This window comes from Micromys minutus, assembly GCF_963924665.1.
Source record: "Micromys minutus genome assembly, chromosome: 23".
NCBI lineage: Eukaryota > Metazoa > Chordata > Mammalia > Rodentia > Muridae > Micromys > Micromys minutus.
In genome coordinates, this window is record NC_137958.1 from 22942256 (window position 1) to 22968402 (window position 26147).

The following is a 26147-nucleotide window of genomic DNA, read 5'->3' on the forward strand; positions in this document are numbered from 1 at the left end:
GTATTTTTTCTTTAGTTAAGTTTCTAGCTTTTTCCTGTAATATTCTTCCCTACCAGCCCCTTTTATTTTTATGTCTTTTCGCCCTAGTTCTCCATTTATTTATTTTCTTTCTCCCTCCCTCACCCTTCCTCTCTTCCTTTATCTTCTCTTCTTTAGCGTCCCTGGCTTAGAAGTCATTGGCAAGGTCGCCTATGGGTCTTGCCTATGCTTCTGAGGGCACTTACTAGGTAATGAGTCATATTTCTGGCTGGCCGGCATTCATCTAGGTGTTGTGATTCTTGACTAGTTACTCAAACAGACTTAGACATGTCTTAGCAAAAGCATGACTTCCACATTCTTTACTCTTATGATTCTGGGAGTTGTTGTTTATCAAAGATAGGATGCAAATTAAATTTGATCTTGCGTTATTAAAAATAGTGCTAGAGACAAGTTTTTTTCTTGTTTTATAGATTGTTAGAGACAAGTAGAGGTGAATAAGTCAGAACATTTTTTTTTTCGTCTATTAAATCATTTCAAATGATTCAAGGTATGGTTTTAACCATCCCATAAATTAGCATAGCGTTCCTTTGTATACTCATATAAGTGCTTCCATGAGTAAACACAAGTGTCACGGTACCTATATCCTATGCCAACTATAACTTTACCTTTCTGTGTCTTACTTAATTGATAGAATAATGTTTGTTTTTCAAACTTATAATTAAAAACATAATTTATAGAAAGATAATGTATATATTATATTTAATACATGAGAGGCTCTTAAATTTACAGAGATGAGCTGGGGGTATGGGTTGGTTGATAAATTACTTTATGTTCAAATGTGAGGACCTGAGTTTTGATCTCCTTTACCGCACAATTCAATAGGGAAACACTGTAATCCTAAACCTGTGGAGGCAAAGACAGGAAGATCTTGGACCTGCTAACCAGCAAGTTTTTTCCAATCCTGTATCAAACATCACATGTGAGCCTAGACATGCGTACACTCATGATTATATGTACATGTATGTATCATGTACACAGGCTCACTATTGTGACAGGAGCAGCGGGCTGAGCTTGATCATTAAAGTGTTGAATGTACCAGCACGAGGACCTGTATTTGATGCCCTCACCACCATATAAATAGCTGGATGTAGTGGTGTGGACTTGTAATCCCAGGCTTGGGGAGGCAGAGTCACATGGATTCCTGGGTCTGACTAGCCAACCAGCCCAGCCTAATCAGTAATCCTTGGGTTCTTTTTTCTTTTATTAAAAAAAAAAAAGATGGACCGATCCTGTGGAATAGTATAGACCCTACTTAGACCACCAACCATGTGTACCCATGAGTACTGATACCCACACACACAAACATAAACAGACACACATTGTGACTATAGTAAATCTGTGAAATCAAAGACTCTTCACACCATCCATTTCATTGTGAAAAGGTTTAAAAAAATATGAAGTAAAATATTTTAGCCAGAAGATGTATACTTTTACCCGCCCATAGGAATATTAAAGATAGGAATCGGAGATAGGAGTGAGTAAAGAACCCAAAGTATGTCTGGTTTAGCCATGTAAACACACACACACAACACACACACACACACACACACACAACTAGTAATAAATAAGGTTAAAAAAGAGCCATAAGTGTGACATTTATTGCTAGTTACATCTGCATGTGTAATGGTAACTTATTTACAAAGTAACATTGCAGCACTCCAAGTGATTAGAGTCTTACAGACAAGGGAACAGCCTTGTTCCCCTGCTCAGCATGCACTTAAACTTGTGCTTCTTGACTCACACGTCGGCTGAGAAAGGAAAATACCTTTTTCTAGTATTACCTCGTTCACCTGACTTGTCTTTATATATTCTTGCTATTTTTAGATGAACCTGAGATCCCTCCGCTGTCTAGGTGTGGTGTGGAGAAGTCTGGGCCTGGAGTTCAAACTCAGTTTTATCACTTACCACTGCTAACTGTGGGATGCTGTGTGATGCTTCCTGCTCTTAACTTTCTCCTTCTGTATGTACAATACTGAGAGTAGGGCCTAAGGGTCAAATGTGTCATCTTGTACTTCATAGCTTCTCGATAACTATTAATAGTTAACATGATTTTTTTCATTAGTCTCATGTATAAAGGAATACCTATGTATACCTATCTCACATTCCAAGATCTGCTTTGTGAGTATTATAGAAAATCGGTTTATTCTTAGGAGTATATAATTCTGACTACTTCGTTTAAACATATAGGTCTGGGTTTTCAGGATATAGAGCTTTCTACAAAAAAAAAAATGTTTAAATCTAAGCAGACTTTTTCATCATTTATGATAACCTTAGATTATGGGAAGTGGCTAGGTCTCTTTAAATAAGTATTATCAGCTCTGTGTGTAGCTGGCCCTGCAGTTTAGTAGTTTTGATGTTAGTAAGCTTTTCCAGCAAAGGAGGTTCAGTGACCAAAGCTCTGTGAGATTATCCTCTCAGCTAACCTAAGAGGTGTTAACAAGTTTTCTTAACAGAGCCTATTTAAGCTACCAGCAAATCTGTAAGTGAGGCAGCCCTCAGAACACAATCTGAGAACCTTCCCAGCTGCAGAAGCAGTAGTTCTCTAAGGAAGCAGAGCAGATGCTTCTGACAGGCTGTCATAGAGGGAAGAGGCACAGGTCTTGGGGAGTCATGTGACAAGTTGGCCCTTTGGGTTGGCTGGAGATTAGCTCGTTACTAAAAAGTACAGGCCTAAGTTAGGTATAAGTTTGAATAGAAACTGGCTGTTACAGTTTTTTACTAGAAACCAAAAGAAGTGATGGCCGTGGCCCTCCTGCTTAGTTACTTACAGTGTATAGTTCCAATTTAATTAATTTGTTGGTCTTGGTTTTAATTTATGTTTATAAATTATATTTTTAAATTAAGCTACTGGATAACTGGGTTAAGATCATGACCACAGAAGGACCCCTCTCCCAACAGCTCTGCAATTGATTTCTATTGTCACACCAGTTAGTAAACTGAACTTGCACTACTCCTAGTTTGTTTTGTTAAATGGACATAGCAGTGTAAGCCATGCCAGATGTTCAGTCATTCTCTTTATTTCACTCATGGCAGTGTAGTCAAAATTGATAAAGCCAGGCATGGAGGCGCCTGCCCCAGTTCCAACACCCGAGAGGCAGAGGCAGAGCTCTGTGGGATGAGCCAGCCTGGTCTTCAGAGTGAGCTCCAGCCAGTCCTACATAGGTACACAAACATCAGGTTCACAGTAAAATCTCACAACCTACAGTAAGTGCCTGCTTTTTGTTTCCTGTAACTTTTTATCTTAGGGTTTCCATTGCTGTGAAGAGACACCATGACCAAGGCAACTCTTGAAAAGGAAACTATGTAACTGGAACTAGCTTACAGTTTCAGAAGTTTAGACCATTATCTTAGTGGGAAGCATGGCAGCATCCAGGCAGGCATGGTGGTGGAAAAAGAGCTAGAGTTCAACATCTTGATCCAAAGGCAGCGAAAGGAGACTGTGTACCACACTGGCTACCTTGAGCCCAAAGGTGTAGCTCCAAAGGCCTGGCTCCACAATGGCACACTTCCTCTAACAAGCCCACACCTCCTAATAGTGCCATTCCCTATGTCTAAGCATTCAAGCACCTGAATCTACGGTGACCATACCTATTCAAACCACCTCAGTTTTGATTTACTATCTGTCCTTTTTACACATGAAGTCTATGTCACCTGAGTGCCTTAATTTATTAGTTACTCTATCTTGTTAAAGTATTATCTCCCTAACTCATTCTTAACACAAAAGTTCAGATTCATCGGGTTTCTATTTTCCTCTTACACTTTTTCTAACATTTATTTATTTGCTATTTATTCAGTTAGCATTTATTTAGCTTGTATGGGTATGTGTATGGTAGTAAATTCTCTCTTCCCATGAGTCAGGTACCTGGGGTCAAACACAGGTTTTCAGACTTGGTGACAAGTACCTGTACTTGCTGAACCATACTCACCTGCCCCCTTCTTTTAAGCTTTTTAATCCATTAATGTATCGTTGGCTCTCAATTTGGCTTGCCATGCAGATTGCAGTTATGACAGTTCTGACTTTGTATGCTTTTTATGATCTAATGAGGTTTTTAGTTTCTCTTAAGAACTCTTACTTTACATGTTTCAGGATTCTTTCCATGTGTTTTTGAATATTTATGGAATTGTGATTTCTAAGGTACTGGGGCTGCAAAAATATTTCAGAGTGTGTATGTTGAGACTTAACCTAACTCATGGATTGTCTCCTATCAAGTTTTTCCTGCATCTTTATGTTAATTAGAATGAATTAAGAGTCTATAGATACACTGCTATAGCAAATGACAGTTGTATTTTTTTGTAAGTGTAATTTTATTTTATTATGTTTTGTGCACATTGTGCACATGTGTGTCCGTGTGATGGTGCCAGTTTCATTGGAGCTGGAGTTACAGACAGTTCTAGGTTGCCATGTGGGTGCTGGGAAATGAACCTTCATCCTCTGGAAGAACAGCCAATGCTCTTAACAGCTGAGCCTCTCTCCACCCTCAACCATTTTGTTAGTAAACATATCCCGATTGAAAAAACAAAAGATACAATTAGCTTCCTTGTGTCCACATGCATGCATATGCCTATGGATATTAGACACATCATTTCTTTCTCTTCCTTTGTTTTCTTTAGTCTTTCATATAAAGCATCCCAACCATAGCCTCCTCTCCCTTTTCTCTTCCCAGTTCCCCAGCCTCAGACCTTCCCTGTCCCCCAGATCCACCGCTCCTTCATTTCTCTTCAGAAAAGAATCAGGTCTCCCAGGGATGACAACCATACGTAGTATAATAAGATACAGTAAGAAGAGGCACAACCCTCATACCAAGGCTCAACAAGGCAACCCAATAGGAGGAAAAGAGTCCCAAGAGCAGCCAAAAGTCAGAGACATCCCCAATCCCACTACTAGAAGTCCCACAAGACTGTCCCAAGCTAAACACCCACAGTGTATATGCAGAAGACCTAGTGTGTGCTCTGTGCTCTGTCACTCCAGTCTGTGAGCCCCTGTGATCCTTGCTTAGTTGATTCTGTGGGTCATGTTCTTCTGGTGCCCTAATTCCTCTGGCTCCTACAATCCTTCCTCCTCTCCTCCATGGGGTTCCTCAAGCTCCACCCAGTGTTTGGTTTCGTCTGTTCCCATCAGCTACAAAAAGGAGCCTCTCTGATGACAGCTAGGCTAGGTACCAGTATATGAGTATAGCAGAATATGACTAGGAATCATTAAAGTGACTGGGGTTTTTGGTGGTGGTGATTCTACTTTTAGGTCTCAGGGATTTCTAGGCAGTGTCGGGTACAGGTTCCCTCTCATGACTTTAGCCTCCAGTTAAATCAGTCATTGGTTTGCTGTTCCCACAAGTTCTGAGCCACCACTGTCTCGGCACATCTTGAGGCAGGACAGGGTATAGTGCAAAGATTTTGTGGCTTGGTTAATGTCCCGGTCCCACCACTGGAAGCCTTGCCTGGTTACAAAAGATGGCTTGTTCAAGCTTCATATCCTCACTATTAGGAGTCCCTGCTAGGGTCTTCCTCGTAAGTCCCAGGAAGTTTCCACTGCACCAGGTTTCCGTGTCCCCTTTAATTCCATTGTCTCTTCCATACTCTCTCACTGAGTCCCTCCATTCCCCCACGTGATCCCTCCTGTTCCCATCCCAATCTGCTTCCAGGATACCTGACAAAACTACTCTATTTCTCCTTCACAGGGAGACCCATGCTTCCCCCTTGAGCTCTCCTAAATACTTAGCCTCTTTGAGTCTGTGGATTGCAGTGACCATGCACATGATTTCCTTTCTCCCTGCAGATAATAACTATTCCCTCTGGGCATCACACAATGTGTTGTTCACTGACTACCAAATAATGGGAATTACTGACTTTAGAGCATCTTTTAAGCAAATATATAAAAATGATATCAGTAGCTCTATCATTGACTGAGGTAAGACTACCAGTGACAGATGATACCATTCTTACAAGTTTAAATTAAATTTAACATAGTGACATGTTTCAAACTACAAGTTTTTGTGTTGTCAGAATATATCCTGTTTTGGGTTCTCATTTTTATATACTTAAACTACTTATTATATAAAGATTCTGTTCTGAGAAATAGCGATGTATATTAGTTTACGTATCTCTATGGATAGATTTCAATCTTACCTTTCAATGAGGGAACACCCATAGACAGTTTACTACCAGCCTACAAATGGTTATGAGAAGGAGTCTTACTAGAAATCAGGTAGGATTGCATAATCTAAACCCTATTTGATATCTAAAGCTGAAGTCTCCTTTCTGCTGGAAGGTTTGTCTTCATCTTCAGTGAGGGAGGTAGAGCATATCATAAGGTACTGCTATTAATGTCTTATTAATAAAGTGTTTAATTTAGTTTCAGGATGAAATAATTGTTGTTATTTTAAAACATCATTGCTTCAAAATTCTGTTCCTACTTTCATTTCATTTGATTAAGTAGGAACTTTAAATTCAAGGATGTTGCTAACTGAAAAACCGAAGACAAGGGTTTAGCATCAGTTTGGATTTTCAGGTGTTCTTCTGAACTGAAGCTATGTGGAAGCTCATCTAGCAATGTTATCCTCAGGATCCCTTTCAACATTTCCTCCCTCTAGTAAGCTGTAGGCCCGGAGATTATTGTAAATACAAGCTTCCAAACTCCATAATCACAGTTTTCAATAAATTCCTGCCTTTTGCTTATGAGTATTTTGTTTTTAAATGTTTTTCCATATAATTTTTAAATTAAAAATATTAACACATTTTTATAATGAAAAAGTGTCAGAAACTTATCTTAATCCACCACCTTAAAAGCAAGAATTCTACTAGTTGAACATAAAAAGTAATTTGTAAAGAAATGTCTAAAATTACTCAGTAGCATCCTGTGTTCTGAGGCTAGGAAAATGGCTGAGTGGGTAAAAGTACTTAGTCTGTAAGCTTGAGGGCCAGAGTTTGAATCACTGGCACCCATGTTGAAAGCTGGACATGGTTGCTCATATCTGTAACACCCAGCATAGGGTGGGGCTGGACTTCAAGAGTTGGCTTTGCTGAAACAGCAAGCCTCCATTTCGGAGAGAAAGCTGGTGTCTACTAGTAAGGCGGGGGGTCTATAGAGGAACATATGTGAAGGCCTGCTCTGGTGCCTATGGGTGCACAGGTGTGTACACACACACACACACAAACCAAAAACCCATGTTTTCACCATCCTTTATAGCTAAAGATATACAATTTTAATGAAATCCAAGTGAAATTTACAGAGACAGAATAATTGAATACAGTTCTCAGGGTCTGTCTCAGCAAAGGAAACTGCTCATTGAGAAGATCTAATAAAATAGGAAGCAGATCTTTCCTTCTGATGCTAGCGTGAAGATGAAATAGCCAGGAGAGCAGGTCAGTCCAAGGCCCAGTAGCTAAGATCATTTACTCTATGTATGACCTTTCAACAAAGTAGAGAGGTAATAATCTAAATTCCTAAGGTACTTTTAAGTATGAATAAGTTTTGCATATGTATATATGCTTATGCATGTATGAGTCATATATGTTTATAATTTAAGTCTATACCACTGTTTTAGCATGTACCAAGTACATTATAAACATTGGGTTTCACTTTATTGTATAGCATGTAGTTTATGAAGCATCTGCTATATCAGAAATTTACTGACTTGAAATAATTAAGGACTTTTATATAACAATATTTGAGTAGTCATTATATTATAAATTGGGAGCACTGTTTGCAGTATTAGTAAAGTCATTCTGCCATCTCATTTTGCATTTCTGAGACAGAAAAAATAGATTCCTGATAAATGTATTCTGTCATTATGGCAGTCTATAAAATTTTATCTTAATAATATTGACGGGAAATAAATACTAACTATTTAAAGTACTTACTGTTTTAGTAAACTTATTGGTCTCTGCCTTTTGTTGTTATTGTTTTGGTTGTTATTAATGTAATTTTCATTCAAATTATTATTAAAAATATACTTTTATTAAAGAAATATTTTCCATTTCCTCCTCGTTTTAGTTAATACTCCTAGCTAACACAAGATAATATCTGGACTACGTATTCAAAACTTTTCCCATGAGACAGGATCTCACTGAGTAGGTATAGGTGGAACTGCTATATAAACCAGGCTGGCCTTGAACTCACAGAAATCCACTTGCTTCTGCCTTCCAAGTGCTGAGATTAAAGGCAATGCTCTATTAAACCCAGCATTTTGAAGCATTTTTAATGTATGTACCTTTACACATCTGAGACCTTGTCTATCCATGGTACACACACACACACACAACTACAAAATAGATCATTTGCTTCATATTTGCTTTCTTGTAAATACTATTATAAAATATGTATTTGTGGATTTATGTAGGATCTAAATATCTTATGAAAGATATTCAGCTTGAACTACTCTTCTTAATCCACTTCCACTTTAATTAGTAAATGATGATCAATTCTGATATTTTATCAACTGCAAAGGACAGCAAACCTGAATATATCTTTTTGTTAACCTTATCCTGAAAACTAAACTAGAGGAAAGGTTACAAATAAGCTTTTGTTAACCTTTCACTTCTAACTAAAAATTCTCTGATATAATTAATCGAAGCAATTAACATAATACAAAGGGTCTTGAAACACCAGTGGGATCAGGGAAGGGGATTAATTCTCTTGATGGTATATTAATATAATATTTATTAGTCAAAAATTTTAAACTTATAATATTTTTTTGTTGAATATCAGCTGTTAGTGAATATTTCAAGGCTCTAAAGATTCCTGAAATGCTCAAAATGATAGGTCGTTATTAAATTATGCCATTTGTTTCTTTATTGGTAGTATTCCTTAGGTTTTCTACTCCTACTTTAAAATTATAATAACCTAATTAGAAGTTCCTATTTTAATTGTCTGAATAATAAATAATCAATTTGATCATGTTGATTTGTTTGAATATTATTCTTTTCTGTTTTTCAATGAACAAATTAGATGAGCTTCCAAAATAGGTAAGGAGAAAAGCAATATGAAAATTACACAGAAACCATGGTAAAGGCAAAATGTAGGGAAGACATGAGAAAATTAGTAACAATTTTAATGCATTACAAACCATTGAGGTCTATCAAAAGTCGTTCTCTTTTGTAAGAAATTGCAATAATTTTTTATCCTTATTTTCAGTAAAAGTTACCAAAGCCTTGACCAGTTATCAGCAGAAGTTAGCCTTTCTCAGGCCTCATTGGATCCCAGCCACTCACAAGAAGGAGATGGAAAGCAAGACTCACTGAATTTCATCGGTGAAGGTAGTATGTTGCCTGGTTTACATCCACTTGACACAAGCTAAAGTCATTTAAAAGGAGAAAACCACAATTAGAAAAGGCCTCTGTAGGTTTGGGAAGTAGACAAGCCTATAGGGCATTTTCTTAATTAGTGATTGATAGGGAGGGCCCAGCCCATTGTGGGTGGTCCTGAGCTAGTGGCCTTGGGTTGTATAAGAAAACAAGCTGAGCAAGCCATGGGGAGCAAGCCAGTAAACAGCACCCCTCCATGCCCTCTGCATTAGCTCATGCATCCAGGTTCCTGCCCTGTTTTGAGTTACTACCTTGACTTCCTTCAGAGGTGAACTATAATATGGAAGTGTAAGCTGAATAAACCCTTCTCTCCCCAACTTGCTTTTGGTCATGGTGTTTCATCATAGCAATAGTAACTCTGACTAATACAGTAAGGAAATGACTTTGGTATTTGTGAGTAGTTTAACATACCTGGTCTTTAAGAAAAAGTGTTCTTATGTAGCCCACACCAGCTTTAAGCTTGTAATCCTTTTAGCTCTGCCTCTGGAGTCTGGGATTACAAATATGTCCCACATGTGTGCACACATGCACATATTCAAATAGATAAACATTAAGAATAATCTTATTCATTCTTAGTAAGCTATGTTCATGACATCCCATACATGTTTTCATACATTCTGGTTTTCCCTTCAGCCTCTCATTTCACTCCCATACCTGCAAGTCCCTCCTCTTCCTCACAGATCTTTTCCTCATACTCATTAGTCCTGTTTGTTTTGTGCCCCACAGAGTTTAACTAGGGCAGTAGTGTGATCCTGTGTTTAGAACTCTTCATCAGGGCCCGGTGCGATTACCAGGGCTACACAATTGGATGCTATTCCCTCCCACTCTTCTCCAGAGTCTGGTAGTTACCAGTAGATCAGCAGGAAGAGGGAGAGCCCCGTGAGCCCTTCCTCACTGTGACTGTTGTGTGGGCCCAGTGGGAGAAGGCACAGTTGCTCAGGGTTTGTGCTCAGACAGAGTTTGTGCTTACAAGTTGGCACTTCACAGGCCTTTTGTTCTTTATGTGCTCCCCCTTCTGAAAATGTTACAGACGTGGTGGTATAAATGTCTTAGTCAGGGCTGAGCTCTTACTTTTTTTATTCTCAACATCTTGTATTGTTACAGACCTCTGCATTACTTCCATTCACCTTACAGAAGGTTTCTCTCATTGAGCCTGAGAGTCCAGAGTAGCCTGCATATGGTAGAAAATGTTAAGTGTCTAATTATTTTATTCTTTACTTCTGAGAATGCCATTCTTTTGGATTATATTATAAACCAAATTATTTTCTCAACTTCTTTTTCTTTAGGCTTTTTAATTGCTTCTTTTAGATTTTAAGCAAACATTTTTTAAAGTCGCCTTTTTCTCTTGTCTACCTGTAAAAAAAGAATAAAAAAAGTGTAGTTGCTCATAGTAGTGTCAGGATTTTTATTTTACCTGCAAGGCAGAGTCTCATACAGCTCTGAGAGCTTGCTGTGTCACTCAGGCAAGTCGTGAATGGAGAATTCCAGAACTTCTTTCTGTCCAGCTCTTCATTGGACATGTTTAGTGGAAAGTGAAAACCAACCCCTGCAAGGTAGTCACCTTTTCACATACTCTGTGGCACACACACCAGAAATAAAAGTACACAACAAAGCTACAGCTAAAAAGCACAGATGCTAGTGCTCAGGAGACACCAAGTAAATGGTCATCAAGGGAGAAATGTCTGATCAGGATACGTTTGTTTCTGCGGTACTTCTCAATAGAAGTACAGGGTTCCCATAGTCTCTCTGGTTTAGCCACAGTTATTGTTATTTAGTTGTGTATGCTTTTCTCTTTACTGGGTGACAGAGTGTGAATATATTCTCAAAAACAGGGCGTAGAGGAATGGTGGCACATGCTTTTTTTAAGCCCTGCATTTGGAAGGTAGAGTTAGGAGGATCTCTGAGTTTGAGGATAGCCTGGTCTACCATAGTGAACTCCAGGACACCCAGGCTATCATAAAAAGACCTATCTCAGTAAATAAGTCAGTAAACAAAAGGTACACTTCACATTTTCGCTCCAAAATTCATTATCTCCAACTACCATACCAAGAAGTTTTAAGAGGAACATAAATACAGGAATGCTTTTAAAGGTGACATTCAAAGCTGCTGCAAGGTAAAATAGGTTTAGCCACGTGGAAACATTGTCACTACCCTAGAAGCTATGGGAGTTTCTCCTGGCTTTTGGTCTTGTTGTGACTCATGAAGGCTGTTATTTTTTGTGTGCTTTTTTTTCTTAATTTCCAGGTAAAGAAGATACTCCCTCGCTCCTTGGTCTTTGTGGGTCACTAACATCAGTGGCAAGTTACAAGTCCCTGACAAGCCTAAAATCCAATGACTGCCTTGCAAGCCCCACCACGGAGATAACAAGCCCAGGCCTGACTCCATCCTGAAAGACTATGTAAAAACCCAAAGTTTCTGTATTGTAAATATTCTGTTTACATAAGTTTGGCTGCTGGGAGATCTTTGAAATTTTATATTCTGGTATATGTGTGGCATTTGTTGTTTGGAGATTTCAGTCCAGCCCATGTAAAGTTCTGAGGGAAAAGCATAGTAATTCCCCTATTTTTCTTTTTAAAATATTACATTTGTCACTGAGGATGTTTAAAGTTGAATAGGCTTTAAAAATCTAAAAACTTGTCTGAATTCATTATAAATTGTACATAGTTGTTATTCAACTGATTTTTTTAATATTTGTTTAAATACATCTTGGTGTCCAGATACCAGATCCAGGTTTTATTCCAGAGACTCAAACTTAGTGGTTTCTTTCACTCCTTTATTTGGTGGTTAAATTTGCACAAAAGGCAACTAACTAATTTCCTTAAGTGTTTTCTGCACTCTGATGTCTGTGAAACCCACTGTGAGGGAAGTAAGTCTCCAACCGCAACTGTGCAGCAACTATTGAAGTTTTCCTTTTATCATTTGGTTCCAACTTTTAGCATTTCATAAATTTTGTAGAAATGTGCCTTTTTAGGCGGTTGCTGACTTAATTTGTAAGGTATGGAGGAAAAGCATTTTATATATAAGAAAATGAATGCACTTCTTAGACTTCTTTTTTCCCGGGTGTGCCTAAGACATTGGAAACATTTCAAAATGCAGAACAAATGTTGGCAAAGGTGTTACTTACATCAGAAGTTTCCAGTTTCTTTAATGATTTGTGAACTTTAAAAGAACGAACTCCCGAGTGACCAGGATATCTGACTGTGGATATATGTCTGAACTATAACGCTATTTTCCCTGTGTGCAGCACTGAGTTATATACTGGATGTCTTACAACCATTACCACTGTTCCATGATTTTTCAATCTTAGTGTTTAAAAATCCTATACTTCTGTAGGAAAACAGGCTTTTTTCTAACAGCTGTGCTTCGAATTTTTTTTTTTTTTACAGTTTTTGAAACAGCTACAGGTGTCCCTAAAAATTCTACCATATGAACCTGTATGAAGTGTATATTCTGTAGTGAGTCATAGGAGTAAAACAAGTGTGCCAAAGACGTTTCCTATGCTGTTTCATGAAGGGGCCACAGAGCTCACTCTTACCTGTTGATCTTAATATTTAAACCTAACAGCTGTGACATGCAGTTAGTATATCCCTCCTGAAAAGCTTTCTGGGGAGAGCTGAACTCTCACCTTCATTCCTTGTGCCCAAAGTGTAGGGGAGAGAGGTTCTGGGAGATGCTTGGAGCTTAGTCTACGGGTGTGGAATCCATCAATTGTATCATGACCAGTGTCACACGTGAGGCAGTGCAGACACTAATTTTGGGGCAAAGGAGGCCTGGAAGCTTGAGATAGACTTTGCATTGGATGACTCAGAACATGCTGAGAGCTCTCTTCCTGCAGCCGACACAGTAAAGCAGAGCACCTCCACCTGCTCTGAACCACGGGTACCTTCTTAAGACTACAGTGGCCAGGGCCACTTTTAATTAGTATCAGAAATAGCAAATGAGGACGCCAGGCTGCATGTGAGAATGTTGGGAATTTAAGCTGTCGTGGGCAAACCTCTGCTTTCCTAAGAGCTAACAGTGTTTACTGCATTATCACCATGGCCTGCTCTCACCTGTCACTTAGGATTTTTTTCAGATATAAAACCTTGGTAAGATCCTTTCATACATTTTTATAAAGTAGAAGGGAATACAGAATTCCCCAGTTGGTACACTTTTTCAGATCTGTGCAATAGAAGCACTAGTTTGTGACATATCCCTGCTGCAAACCACAGACGCGACACCTGAACATCATGGTTTTCCCTCCATTATTGGAGCTCTTTTTTTCTCCCCCACAAACAAATACTTATTGAGTGCCTGCCATGCGCCAGGCACCATTTACCCCAATGAGAAAACAAAACAAAAACAGGACAGAGGCAACAGAAAGAAACTGGAGGAGGACAAAGGGCAGATGGAGAAAGTAGCGGGAACTAAGCAGCCTGAGGTGATGTAGGGCTCTCTGCCTCCCCTCCGGAATCCTCTTCCTCTTCCGCAGTGGCATCCAGGTACTGCTGATACTCGGAGACAAGGTCATTCACATTGCTCTCAGCTTCTTGATATGGAGTTCATCTGCTATTGTGGAATCCGAGTTTCTACAGTTGATTTCGAGCTAGATGCAGTTTATAATGCTTGCATGAATGAACAGCGTCTAGGTCTTTAATTTTCAGTGGTACTGTTTATTTTTCAGAACCCCACAAAGAATGCTGGCTTATGTCTTTCCATCTGTATTTTGTTGCCTTGATGTACTATATTTGTTGCATGTATATTAAAGATTTTTTAGCCATACAGTATTGGTCGTTTTCCTTGACAAAAAAATAGTTACCTGATTCAGGTGTTCACTGAACTTCTGTTTCAGCAAATAGAGTAAAGAGTGGGAACTAATTAAACCTAATTCACTAATGAAGATGATTGGAGGAAACCCTTTTATTGAGGTCGAATATTATATGTGCTTTTCAGATATATTCTTTATAGAGCACATGACAGTACTGCATAGAGGACAGTGGCCTCGTGTAATTGAGTGGAGTTGAAAAATTCCTGTCCCTTAGTGACATCACAACACTTCTAATATGAAGCTGATAAAAATCCTGATATTTCTAAATTTCTTACAATTCAAGAACGAAAGGGTAAAGGGAAAAGAAAGTTAAGTCAACCAGTAGTTCACAGGTTATAGTCATAGGCCTGGAAATATGCTAATGTGCTGCCATCATGTGGCCGTATAATGTAATTAAAATTTGGGTTTCCCTGTTCTAGTAAAGATAAGGTTAAATTTCACTGAATATAAGACAGATTTCTCCTCTATTCTTTGATTCATTTTTTTGACCTTTCTAGAAGCATCAGGACTGATGTGTAATGGATTTGGGGATCCCTTCTGAAGAGTCCTTCTCATCACAGGATGTATTCATCTGGCTCACCCGACCCTGCCCCCTGGATTAGTCTGTATATCTACATGACTGTAGTTCCTGGCTTCCACCACTGTGTGTTGTAACATGGATACAGGCAAGGCAGAAAGAAACTGATTTTTCTATGAAACGTAGGCCTAATCTATATATGAGCCCTTTTCCTGGTACCAAGCAGCAGGCAGTGGACCTCAGTGTCTGGTGACATGCTTTAGCAATCTGGCAACGTGTTCTTTCTGCAATATGAATTATAAATCAAATTATGTCTTCCTGAATTCAGTTTGTAAGTATTTTCTGCAGATTTTTTGATTTGTGTTCATTAAGGAGACTGGGCTACAGTTTTCTTTTAAGATTTATTTATTATATATAAGTACACTAACTGTCTTTAAACACTAGAAGAGAGCATCAGATCCCATTGCAGATGGTTGTGAGCCACCATGTAGTTGCTGGGATTTGAACTCAGGACCTCTGGAAGAGCAGTCAGTGCTCTTAACGCTGAGCCATCTCTCCAGCCCAGTTTTTTTTTTTTTTTTTTTTTTTTTTTCTGTTGTGTCTTCATGCAGTTTTGGTATCGGGATGATTATGGCTTCATAAAATGAGTTTAGTAGTGTTCTGTCTTATACTATTTTATGTAAAAGTTTGAGATACTTTATGTTGGATTTCATAGAGTCTAGTAATCAATCGCCTCCAATAAGAATACAAATTTGTTTAAATCAATTGTAATCTGTGCATAGTCATTATTCCACTGTTTGTTTGTTTTTTACTTTTTTATTGATCCTTTGTGAGTTTCACATTATTCACCCCAATCGCATCCCTGTCCACTGGTACTTGCCCTCCTCTTGCAACTCCCCCTTCCCCAAACCAAAAAACATTTCTTGTTGTGGAAGCTGTAGTGTGTAGCAGTGTGTCTCAAAGTATGCCCTTTTGTCTGAACGGCTTTACTTACAAATGTTCTTTGCAATGTGCCCTGGTCTGGTTCCAGTACTCTAGCTCCTGTTATACTGGCTCCTACTAGGACGCCTCTGGGACTTCCTGCCACTGCCCTGTGTCATGGGGTGTTGTAGTTTTGGATCTGCAGGACTGCCCCCTCTAGCAGTTTATAGATGGGGTAGGTATTGGGGAGTGTCAGCGTAAGTTCCGGATTTGGGCCTGTGTTCAGCTGAGTTGGTCAACACAGCAGCTCTTCCTCTCATGCCCTCAGGCTGACTCACCTGCGTCCATCCCAGGAGGGCCAGCTCTGCTGTCCAACTGAAGTGCGGACTGCTCTCCCAAGCACTACACAGCGAGGGACTGTGCCAGCTCTATTGATCTCCCACCCTTGGGACTGCCTCACCTATGAGCCCCACAACCAAGGACAGCTCTACTGTGCTGACCCGATGGAGGGCCTGCTCTCCTGAGTATTGCAGTGAGGGTCAGGGACAGCTCTCCTGTTCCCAGAAGGGGAGGTGGGGGAGGGCATCTTTCCCTTGCCACAGCATATTAGATAAGTGGCCAGGCCAGCTCTCCCATGCTTACACCCTCAGGACTAGCTCACTCGCAAGCCCCTGCAACTAGGGCCAGCTCTGCTGTGCTTCCTGGGCAGATGCAGGGCCCACTCTTCTGAGTACTGCAGTTTCAGACTATGGATGTCCGCCTGGCCTTTGGTTTTAACAAACCCCTGCTGTTGCAGGACCATGAACTTAGACATGGCCCTGGGTGGCAGCATGGGCCAGGACACCACCATGACCCCAGGTGGCATCACTGTCCACTCTCATCAGGCTGCTCCTCACCATCCTCAACAATACCACCTCCCTTCATGGGCCAAACATTCCTCTTCCTCTCCATCTCTCCACCACTTACTTGCTCACCTTAATGATGTCTGGGGCCTCTGGGTGTCTGGTGTGATCTCCGGAGTGTTATGGCCCACCCATGCACTGGGCAGGGATCATCTGAGGCATGGACTACACCTCCAGGCTGGAGGGTCATCTCAGGCTTGCTCTGTAGCCTGGGCTGCATAACACTGGATTGGGGGCTTCTCGGGTGTGGTCTGCTTGCCTGGACAGTGTGATGCCTGACTGGCTCAACTTGTTTTATTTGTGTTCTGCATCTTGGTGTTCAGAGACCAGGTCCAGGCTTTATTCCAGAGTCTGAAGCTTAGTGTGGGTGATTAAGGTTTCACAAAAGACAACTAACTAATGTCATTAATCATTTTCTAAGTTCTGATGTCAGTGTGTTGTATTTGTACAAGGGAAAGCTAGATTGCCTGTTTCTTCAAAATCCAGATGTTTTTATTACTACATCAATTCTATTGTTATATAAATATTTGTTTCGCCTTAGATTAATTTTTGTAAGTCATCTACATCTAAACATTCATTCTCTTATTTTAGAACTTTCCCATTTAGTAGGATGTATTTTTAAGATAGCTCCTGGTTTTTGTTTTTTGTTTTTTTAATTTCATTTGTATCTATCATGATGCTGTCTTCATCTCTAATTTTATTAATCTGAGTCTTAAATTCTTTTGGCAAACTTAATTAGTCTTACTTAATTGATCAAATAACTTTGTGATTTTTGAAATTTTCCATGTCCATTTTGTTAATTTCTGTCGTGTTATAACTATTTCTTTCAAACTGATTTTGAGTTTGGCCTTATCCAAGTCCCTCAGGTGTATCATTAAGTTTTTGTTGTTGTTTTTATTTTATTTTTTTATTTCTGCAAATTGCTGATCTCTTTTTGTTTTTGTTTTGTTTGTTTGTTTGTTTAACCTCTGCATAGATTGGCCAGTCTATCATTCAGTGGCGTTGTTCCATTTCCGAGTTTGTGACTATTTTGTAGTTCCTCTTGCTGCTGATCTACAGTTTTAGTCCATTGTGGTCAGAATATAGGATAGAGTTTCAGCTTGCCTCTATTTGTTAAGACACACTTTCTGTCCTGATATTTTATCTGTCCTAAAGTTCAGTGGGCTACTGAGAAAGTGTGTGCTCTGCAGTGTTCATGTGGAATGCTGGGTACCTATCTGCAAATCTGTAATGTGACCCCATTTGCTTCATATGTTCTGTTTACTTCTTGCCTGGATGATCTGTCAACTGATCAGAGTGGAATATCACAATCTCTCACTCTGATTGTGCTGCTGACCTTACGGTTGCCAGTATCTTGATTTATGAAGTCAGAGACACCCACACTTGATATGTAGATGTTTAGCATTTTAATGTCTTTTAAGTGGGTTGTTCACTTAGTCATTAAGAAGTGACCTTCTTTATCTCTTCTGACTAGTTTGGGTTTAAAGTCAATTTTGTTAGATAGTAAAACAGTGACTCCTTTACTCCCAAAGCCATTTGCCTGGAATATGTTTTCTACCCTGTCCTCCTAAAGTAGCATCTGCTTAACTGTCTTTTATGATCAAGTAACTTTCATGAACACAAATAAGGATGGGGTTTGCATTTTAATACACTATATTAATCAGTGTCTTTGCAGTGAGTGATTTGAGACTGTTTGTTTGTTTGTTTCAAGACAGGGTTTTGCTGTGTATCTCTGCCTGTCCTGAAACTTGCTCTGTAGACTCACAGAGATCCTCCTGCCTCTGCCTCTTAAGTGCTGGAATTAAAGGCATAGGCCACCACTGCCCAGCTGAGACAGTTAATATAGAGAGTGATTGTTGAATGATACATATGTGTGTTCTGTCATCTTGTTGATTTTGTAGAATTTGCTGTTTCTATTCCCTGTAAGGTTCCACCATTGACAGTGTAATAGAAGCCAGAGGGCTCAAACCACACCAGTGCCTCATTGCAATGAACATATGTATGATATGTGGACTAAAAGGTATACTGTGTGACACATTGGGACACACTACAGCTTCCACAAGATTTTCTCTTTATGGGGGAGGGTGCAAGGGTGGAGGGTGGATATGAATGTTTAAAAACAAACTAAGTAAAAAAGAAAGCAGTTAAGCAAGCCATGAGGAGCAGGTCAGTAAGCCACATTCCTCTATGGCTTTTGCTTTAGTTCCTGCCTCCAGGTTCCTGCCTTGAGTTCCTGCCCTGGCTTCCCTTTATGATGGACAATGTTGATATGTGTAAGCCACATACACCCCTTTTCTCTGCAGTTTTCTTTTGGTTATAATGTTTTATCACAGCAATAATAGCCATCTAGAACAGTTTTGGGTCTGCAATATCCAACTCACCACAGTCAAAAAGTTCTAACCAGCTTTACAGAACCTCTAACACAGGTGTGGCTTTTTCTGGTGCCCATTACTTTTTTTTTTTTTATTTGAACTGTGCCATCTGCCATCTGTCACCCAGCCAGAAAAGACTATAAGTTTATTGAGGACAATTGAAACTATAGGGGTTCCTGGACATATTAAAATTATATCAAAGAAACCAGGCCCAAGAACATACAGGGCATTTCAGACCAAGAAAAAATGTAACTTCCTTTCCTGGACCCTATAACGTGCTGGACACCTAACATCGAGGTGATGGCCACACATCAAACAATCGTCTGATACCTGGTGTGGGCAGTAAGGACCAAGGACCCGCTGACCCAGCTTGGTCCCTCATTGTTGGCCTCCTGTCCTGTTTGCTCATCTGGATCTAGATGTGACCTACCCGTTTCCTGCTCCTGGCCAATGGGTCATGTCCAAGTCCAGAGGGAGAGAACCGGTTTCCTGCTCTTGGACACTGGCTCAGCCATTCTCATAGATGAGCTCCACAGCTTGCTCTCAAACCCAGCTCCAGCTGTCCTAGCAGCACTTCAGTCTCTGGGTGAAACTCTGGTTTCCGGTTTGTTCTTACCACATAGGACTTTCTCAGTGTATCTGAATCCTCTTAAACCCCTTATTGTGTATTCATTGTGTAACCCAAGCATACACATGTAGAGGATATTTACTCTGTGCTGTGTGACATGAGCTGTCAATAATAATAAATGAACTTACTTGCGTTTGCCTCAGCCAGTATTAGCTATAGTCAGCCTATATATACCAGGATAGGTGGATTAAATGGTAAACTGCTCTCACTGAAACCACTAAACCTGTGAGTTTATTGTTTCCAGTAAACTCTGACATTGTGCAAAGACGGCTATGTGTTGATTTAGGTTTCAGGTAACCCCACACTCAAATACAAGTTTAAAAATACCACTTGCCTTGTTTCTCAAGTGCAAGGGTTTGGCACATCAGTTGGGTGGAATTAAGATCTTTTTTAAAGGTATCTATAAAGAAAAGTTCAGGGTGTGAGGATTTCTCTCTCTTTGCAAACCATCCTAACACTAGGGAAAGCACTAACAAACCTGAGCAACAGGCCTTGCATTTATTCATTTGTTCAGAACAGGGTCACCCTAGTTAGCCCAAGTTACCTCATATTTGCTCTGTATCCCCGCTTGACCTCAAACGTATAACCTACCCGCTCCCTTAGCTTCTGAGCTATTTCTCTGGCCCTAGTTTTGTTTAGGCATTTTTGTTTTAATTAAGGGGGGGAGGATGAACAGTGTCTCCTACATCTCAGTCTGACCTTGAACTTGGGTGGTATTAAACTCCTGGTCTACTTGCTTCAGCATCATGAATCACAGAATTACTGGTGTGCTCTGCAGGAATCCAGGCCTCATGCCTTGGACCATATTGCCTGGTCCTTCTGCCCTCTACTCCGTGAATATGTCTTTGAGACTTGTATCGTGGTGTTTCCTGTGTAGTCACACCTCTGCCTTCCTTTGGAAGTACAAAGTTATGGTTAACAGTTGCTCGCATTACAATGGTGGAGGAAATCACACCCTACTTTAATGGAGCAAGAGGAAGGAACTACTTTGAAGTTGCAATAGAGAATCTAAAGAGAAGCTGGGCTGAGGAAGTAGCTTAATTGGTAGAGTGCTTTCAGAGGACAAAGCTAGGTTCAGTGGGAAACTGGGCGGGATGGTACACAAATAATATCATCACTCCAGTGCAAGCAGGTGGACCAGAAGTTTTATACCATTCTTGGTTACATACCAAGTTCAAGGTCGACCTGTGATACATAAGATAATGTTTCAACCCCTCCCCCCCAAAAAAAATCAGCCTAGAAAAAATCTGGGAGTGCAAAGAGGTTTTTTCAAAGTAAGGGAACTTGCCAATCAGCTTAATAACCTGAGTTTGGTCTTTGCAATCCACATGATAAAAGGAAATTTTTGATTCCCACATCTTGGTCTCTGATATCATACATATATGCTATGACATGTGCACTCCCACACACACAAGTAAAATAAAACAAAAAAGCCCAAACAACCAAAAACAAAACAAAAAAAACAACCCATAGTTTATGTATGCCTGTGGGGGTTTTTTGGTTGGTTAGTTGGTTGGTTTGTTGATTTTGTTGACACAGGGTTTCTCTATGTAGCTGTGCTGAAACTCACTATATCAGGCTGGCCTCAAAATCAAGATATTTGCATGCCTCTTCCTCCCAAGTGCTGAGGATAAAGGCATTGTACCCAGCCCGTTTTATGTCTTGTTTTTGTGTGGATTCCCGCCAATGAATGCAGAGGCAAGAGGGTCCTGTGTAGGAAACCAGCCCTGGTTACTTAGTGAGACACTGTCTCCACAGAACAAAAGTTTTCTTTCACTATAGTCGACACAAAACCACAACAGTCACCTTAAAGGCAGTAAGAGATTACTCGGGAGCCAAATATAGGAGATGAGGGCCTAGGAACACAGATTTAGGCTTCTCCAGATACCTTGTTTCAGTGAAGTAGTTTCATGAAATTTTTAAAAATAGAAACAGGAAAGAGAAGTTCATGAACCAAGATGCTTTTCAAATACAGCAGTGGAAGCATCAGGTAGGCAGGTGATAGCAAAGCAGGATGCTCTCAGCTACAGACCTCAGGTGCTACGGCATGGCGTGCCTAGCCATTCGGTTGCTTTCTTCATACATTCTAAAGAGTTTTCTATGATAGTCACAAGACTGCTAGGTTCCACATCTCTCCACTGACGTCCTTAGCCATTGATCAGCCATGGAGAAAGTTCAATGTAAGGTGTGGCTCTTCCTGGTACCTTTAGTTTATAATGATACTAAACATAGTTGTTTTTTTATGATGAAAACCACTAAATAAATACTAAGTCTACATGCCCTGTTTCAGATTTTTATAAATGGCATTATGAGGAATCACTTATTGTTAAAAATTAGAAAATTTGGTGTTAATCTACAAAATCCTGTCCATGGTGATAAAGAATAAAATTGTAGATTGTAGTAACCAAAACTACATCTGGAGACTCAACTGTGCACTGCACACGGGGAGGCAATATGTGCTTTATGAAGGTCATAATGAAAAGGCAATTATTCTATAAAACGACAGACTAGGTTTTTCATGTGAACTTTAAAGATCAGATGCAGGAGATGAAGTGGGAAGGGCTTGAAGATGCTCCATGCATAAGGTGTGGGAAGAGGTGGGTCTTGCAGCAGTTTGTGATGACATTAACCAAACTTACAGACTTTTCATGGTTGTGTGATCTGACTGGGGTCTGGATGCTCATCCGAAGGAAATGCATATCTGAGAGGAGCATGAGAGGGGAAGGGAAGCCTCAGTGAACAGTGAATGGACAAGAGAAGACTTTGCTTACACCAGCATTTTCACTGCAGAGTTCAGCAGGTAGAGACACAGGGGAGTAGAGGGAGAGGAACAGTCATATCTCCCTGTGTATGAAAGGGAGAAGGACTCCCCCACTGAGAAGCTGTGGGCAGCTGTTGGCTTCTGGGAGAGAGAAATTACTAAGACCATGGATCCTGGTAAGTTGCCCCACACCCAGCAGTATATGGACAACGTGGCATATACTGGAGTGGATGGTAGGGTGAAAGGTAGGGGTAGGAGCAGAAGTGGTGGCTCAGTGGCTTAAAGAACGTGTTGCTCTTGCAGAGGACACACATCGAATCCCAGAATTTCACTCTCATCCTTTCGTGCTAGAGTGTTGACTGCCTTGATCTTAGGCAGACAACCGGAGCTGTTCATGAGTGTGGGGTCCTGTCATGTCCAGAACATCAAGAAGTTCATTCTATTCAACATCCAAATGGCAACATTTTGTTGGGCAACTGTCTTCTGTTTACAGGGAAATGTGAGAGATTTCTCTATCTTTTTTTGGCAATCAAAAACAAAGATTTTTGTCATTTCTTCAACTTTGTCCCTTAAGGGTTGTTTTGTTTTGTTGTTTTTGTCCTTGTGGTTTTATTTCATAATCGCATCTAAGTAGGTATTTTAAGATTTTTATAAAATATACTTAATAAACTTACTAAAATCAAGTATTTTTGTCCTAGAACTAACCTTAGAATTTCCAGAGGGCATCTAAAATAGATGTAAAAATAGATTAAATCATGGAAAATATTGTCAAATAAGAAATATTCATGCTTAACTTGTATTTGTGTGAATACTCTGCTAATGTTCACTCCAAGTATGAGCATGACAGTTTTAGAAATATGATATATTTTGGGTTATATTTGAGCCACAATTATGTTAGATAATTTGTGATACCAATGTAGCTGAATTTACCATGTGGGAGCTGTCATTGGATCTTTAGTTGTACTGGTCTAAGTCTAGTCAACATGTTTTATTCTGGGCTCAAGCTTAGAGGTAGAGAACTTGGCCTTAGACCCTGGGGTGGTTAGGCTAAGTTGTTAACTGGATTAGAATAAGAGGTTTATTGTTAAATTACAAAATCTCAAATCTGAAGTGTCCACAAAGCTATTTCTAGACAAGACTGGCATGAGGAACAATGATGGGGATGGGAACAGGGGATGAAGACAGGTACACCGTCCATCGAGGAGGAGTCCAGGTGGGAGGGATTTGGAGCAGAAGAAAGCAGCAGCCAGAGTAGCTCATGAGTATGCATCTTCTTTTATCCTTGATGAGTTGTACCCTTCATTTGGGGCCATCATCCCATAGATAACACCTGCATCTTCAATGTTTACTCAGCACTAGTGCCTCTCCAAGGAGCTTCCACACCTCCAGTATCATTTGGAGACTGCTAGAATGTAGTTCTAAGACTAAGGAGTGGCAGGAATCTCTACTTGTCCGGCATTTAAACACTAGAGTTTTACTACTCAGACTGTTTTATTACAGGTCAGCTGAATAAATCACATCTTTATCTTATTTTGATCCCTTTGTTCTGTGTCTCTCAACTCAAGCTAACAGAACCTCTATGCAGACCCAGCAAAAATACCTCTTAGACGTTACTGTTTTACAGACCTGTAACTATCTCAAGTCAAGAAAATCATAAAACCACAGTCATGTTTCTAAAAGAGAAATATATGTAATATTGGATTATACCTGCTTGAGCATGAGTAACAGGAACACAATAAAGGTCTTTATTCTGATCAAAAATTAATCTAAAGTATCTAATTTGGGATATCATAAGAATTCACAGTGAACCCCTTTTTGAGAAATAGAGGTTTCCCCACTCTTGAAATCACAGCATAAAGAACTAAATCACAGCATAAAGGACTTTGTCTTTTCCCTATAGCCACAGACACTCCTATAAAGGGGCTGGGACATTTCTATCAATTCTCAAGATCTTATTAAAGTTGTTAATAAAATTTAGCAAAGCAGTCTTTTTTACTCTGAAAAGAAAAATGCCTTCATCTCATAGCATTCTAACTATCAACTTGTAGGAACAACATGCTGTGGAACAGTTTTAGCAGAGTTGAAATGTTCTACTTTAGAAGGAAACTCCTTAAGATTTTGAAGGTACACAATTCACAAGTCTCAGAGAATTCCTAAAATTTATCAGTCCTTCCTCAAGCTATATAAGCAGGAAGGACTACTGAGGAAGGGGAATTCTGGAACTTGTGCTGAGAGGTCCAGAAATACAGCTCTCCTAAGTCATCAACCATACTTTTTGGTGATGGAACTGTCTGAGTCTTCAGTGCTTCTGTGAGTCATGCCTCACTCATATTCCTAAAAGGAAATTTAATGATTTTCTAAACTGAATGTTGGTATAACCATTTCTGTGGTCTGTCACTGGTACTCTGAGATAATAAAACAGTTATTCAGATATCACCAGGAAGAGCATTATGCAACATATATGTAAAATTTCTTCACAACCAACTAACAAAGATCCTTTCCAGATGGCTGGAGAGATCATGAACACTTGGTGCTCTTGCAGGAGACTCAGATTGGGTTGCTAGCACACACATAGTTGCTCATAATCACATATAACTTTAGTTCTAGGAAATCTGGCCTTCCAAGGTACAGGCACACACAGGGTATACATGTATACAGGAAGCCAAAACTTTACACATTAAATACAGGACTCTTTAAAAATTAAAACTTGCTTTCAGCTATTCCTATGAATCCTTGTAAAACTAAACCAGAGGGAATGGACTTTTGGGATGACTTTGTCCAGTAACCAAAACCCAAACTACTTGAATGGCTTAGCATCCCATCACCCACCTCAAGCATTATCTGACCAGGAAAAGTTGATGTAGTAATTTTTTTCATGGGAATATTGTTAGTTTTGATAGTGCTATCCCAAGCTGGTCAGCTTCTTATGTTTCTGGTTGTTTATTTCAAGGTATATGGTAGCACTGGCAGTGACCTAACTCACCAAAAGTGAGCTCATCATCATTCTAAGTAGCCCACAAATAGGACAATGCTTCCTAGGATATTTTAGAACATCTGTCAATCATATGAATAAATAAGAGGAACAAGCCTTTAAGTTGTCCTATCCAAGACAAAATAGAATTGGATTTCTAATTTATTCATAATATTGCAAATTTAATGATCATCAACATTTCTGCTTAGACTAGTCAAACAGATGCTGCCAAAATACTAGTGCAACTGAGGAAAAGTCCAACTAGAAAAGTCACTGGGTCTTCTTCAAACCAACAGTAATATATCTGCTCCAAATATGAGCTCACTATTTGTACCTCTGAGGAAGCCACTCCTAGGCAAACTCATTGTGTCAATTGGCTTGGTGCTTCCTCTTTCTATGTGGTTTAATCATCTTCTTGGTGCTTATAACTGGGTTAAAGGACACCTCACCATCATGTATTTTCCCTTCTCTGGGGATATTATGTCCCAAAATAAGACTTCTTAGCAAGAAGGATGCACTAAGGTATTGAAAGATCATTATGTTTAATCTATACTCACCAAGAAAACTCTGACTGTCTCCATGTTACATTCTGTTCTACATGTACTTTATGTTTATGGTGGAATTTCAATGCATGCTATCAAACCTCTAAAAGAATTGCCAAAATGCTTTTAAAAATCTGTACATGTATCTCTCATCTTTAAATAAAGTTGTAAGAAAAAAGGGCAGTTTGTGTCTTTGTCTATTTGATGTAATCTTGTTGTGTAGAGGGTTTGTGGATTGAATATATAAACCTGTATGAAAAGATATCTGGCCTTATTTGTGTTGGGATTTGGGGTAAAGAAACACCCCTGGGTGGAGGCAGTGGGGTAGGCTGAATAAACAGCCTGGGAAGAGAGTCCTTTGGACATGAGACTGGGGGGAGGGGGGCT

At 39.7% G+C, this 26147-nt stretch overlaps 1 protein-coding gene across 7 annotated transcripts in view; it reads left to right on the plus strand.

Moving 5' to 3' along the window:
- Nucleotides 1-11729, plus strand: part of RUNDC3B (RUN domain containing 3B) — a gene marked incomplete at both ends in the record, with an annotated part of 109302 nt that extends 97573 nt beyond the window's left edge. For all 7 annotated transcript variants that reach the window (XM_080936094.1, XM_080936088.1, XM_080936092.1 and 4 more), the window contains 2 exons: nt 9170-9291; nt 11584-11729. In XM_080936094.1, the coding sequence (XP_080792220.1) occupies nt 9170-9291; nt 11584-11729 (268 nt within the window). The remainder of the gene's footprint in view (nt 1-9169; nt 9292-11583) is intronic.
- Nucleotides 11730-26147: the final 14418 nt, after the last annotated feature.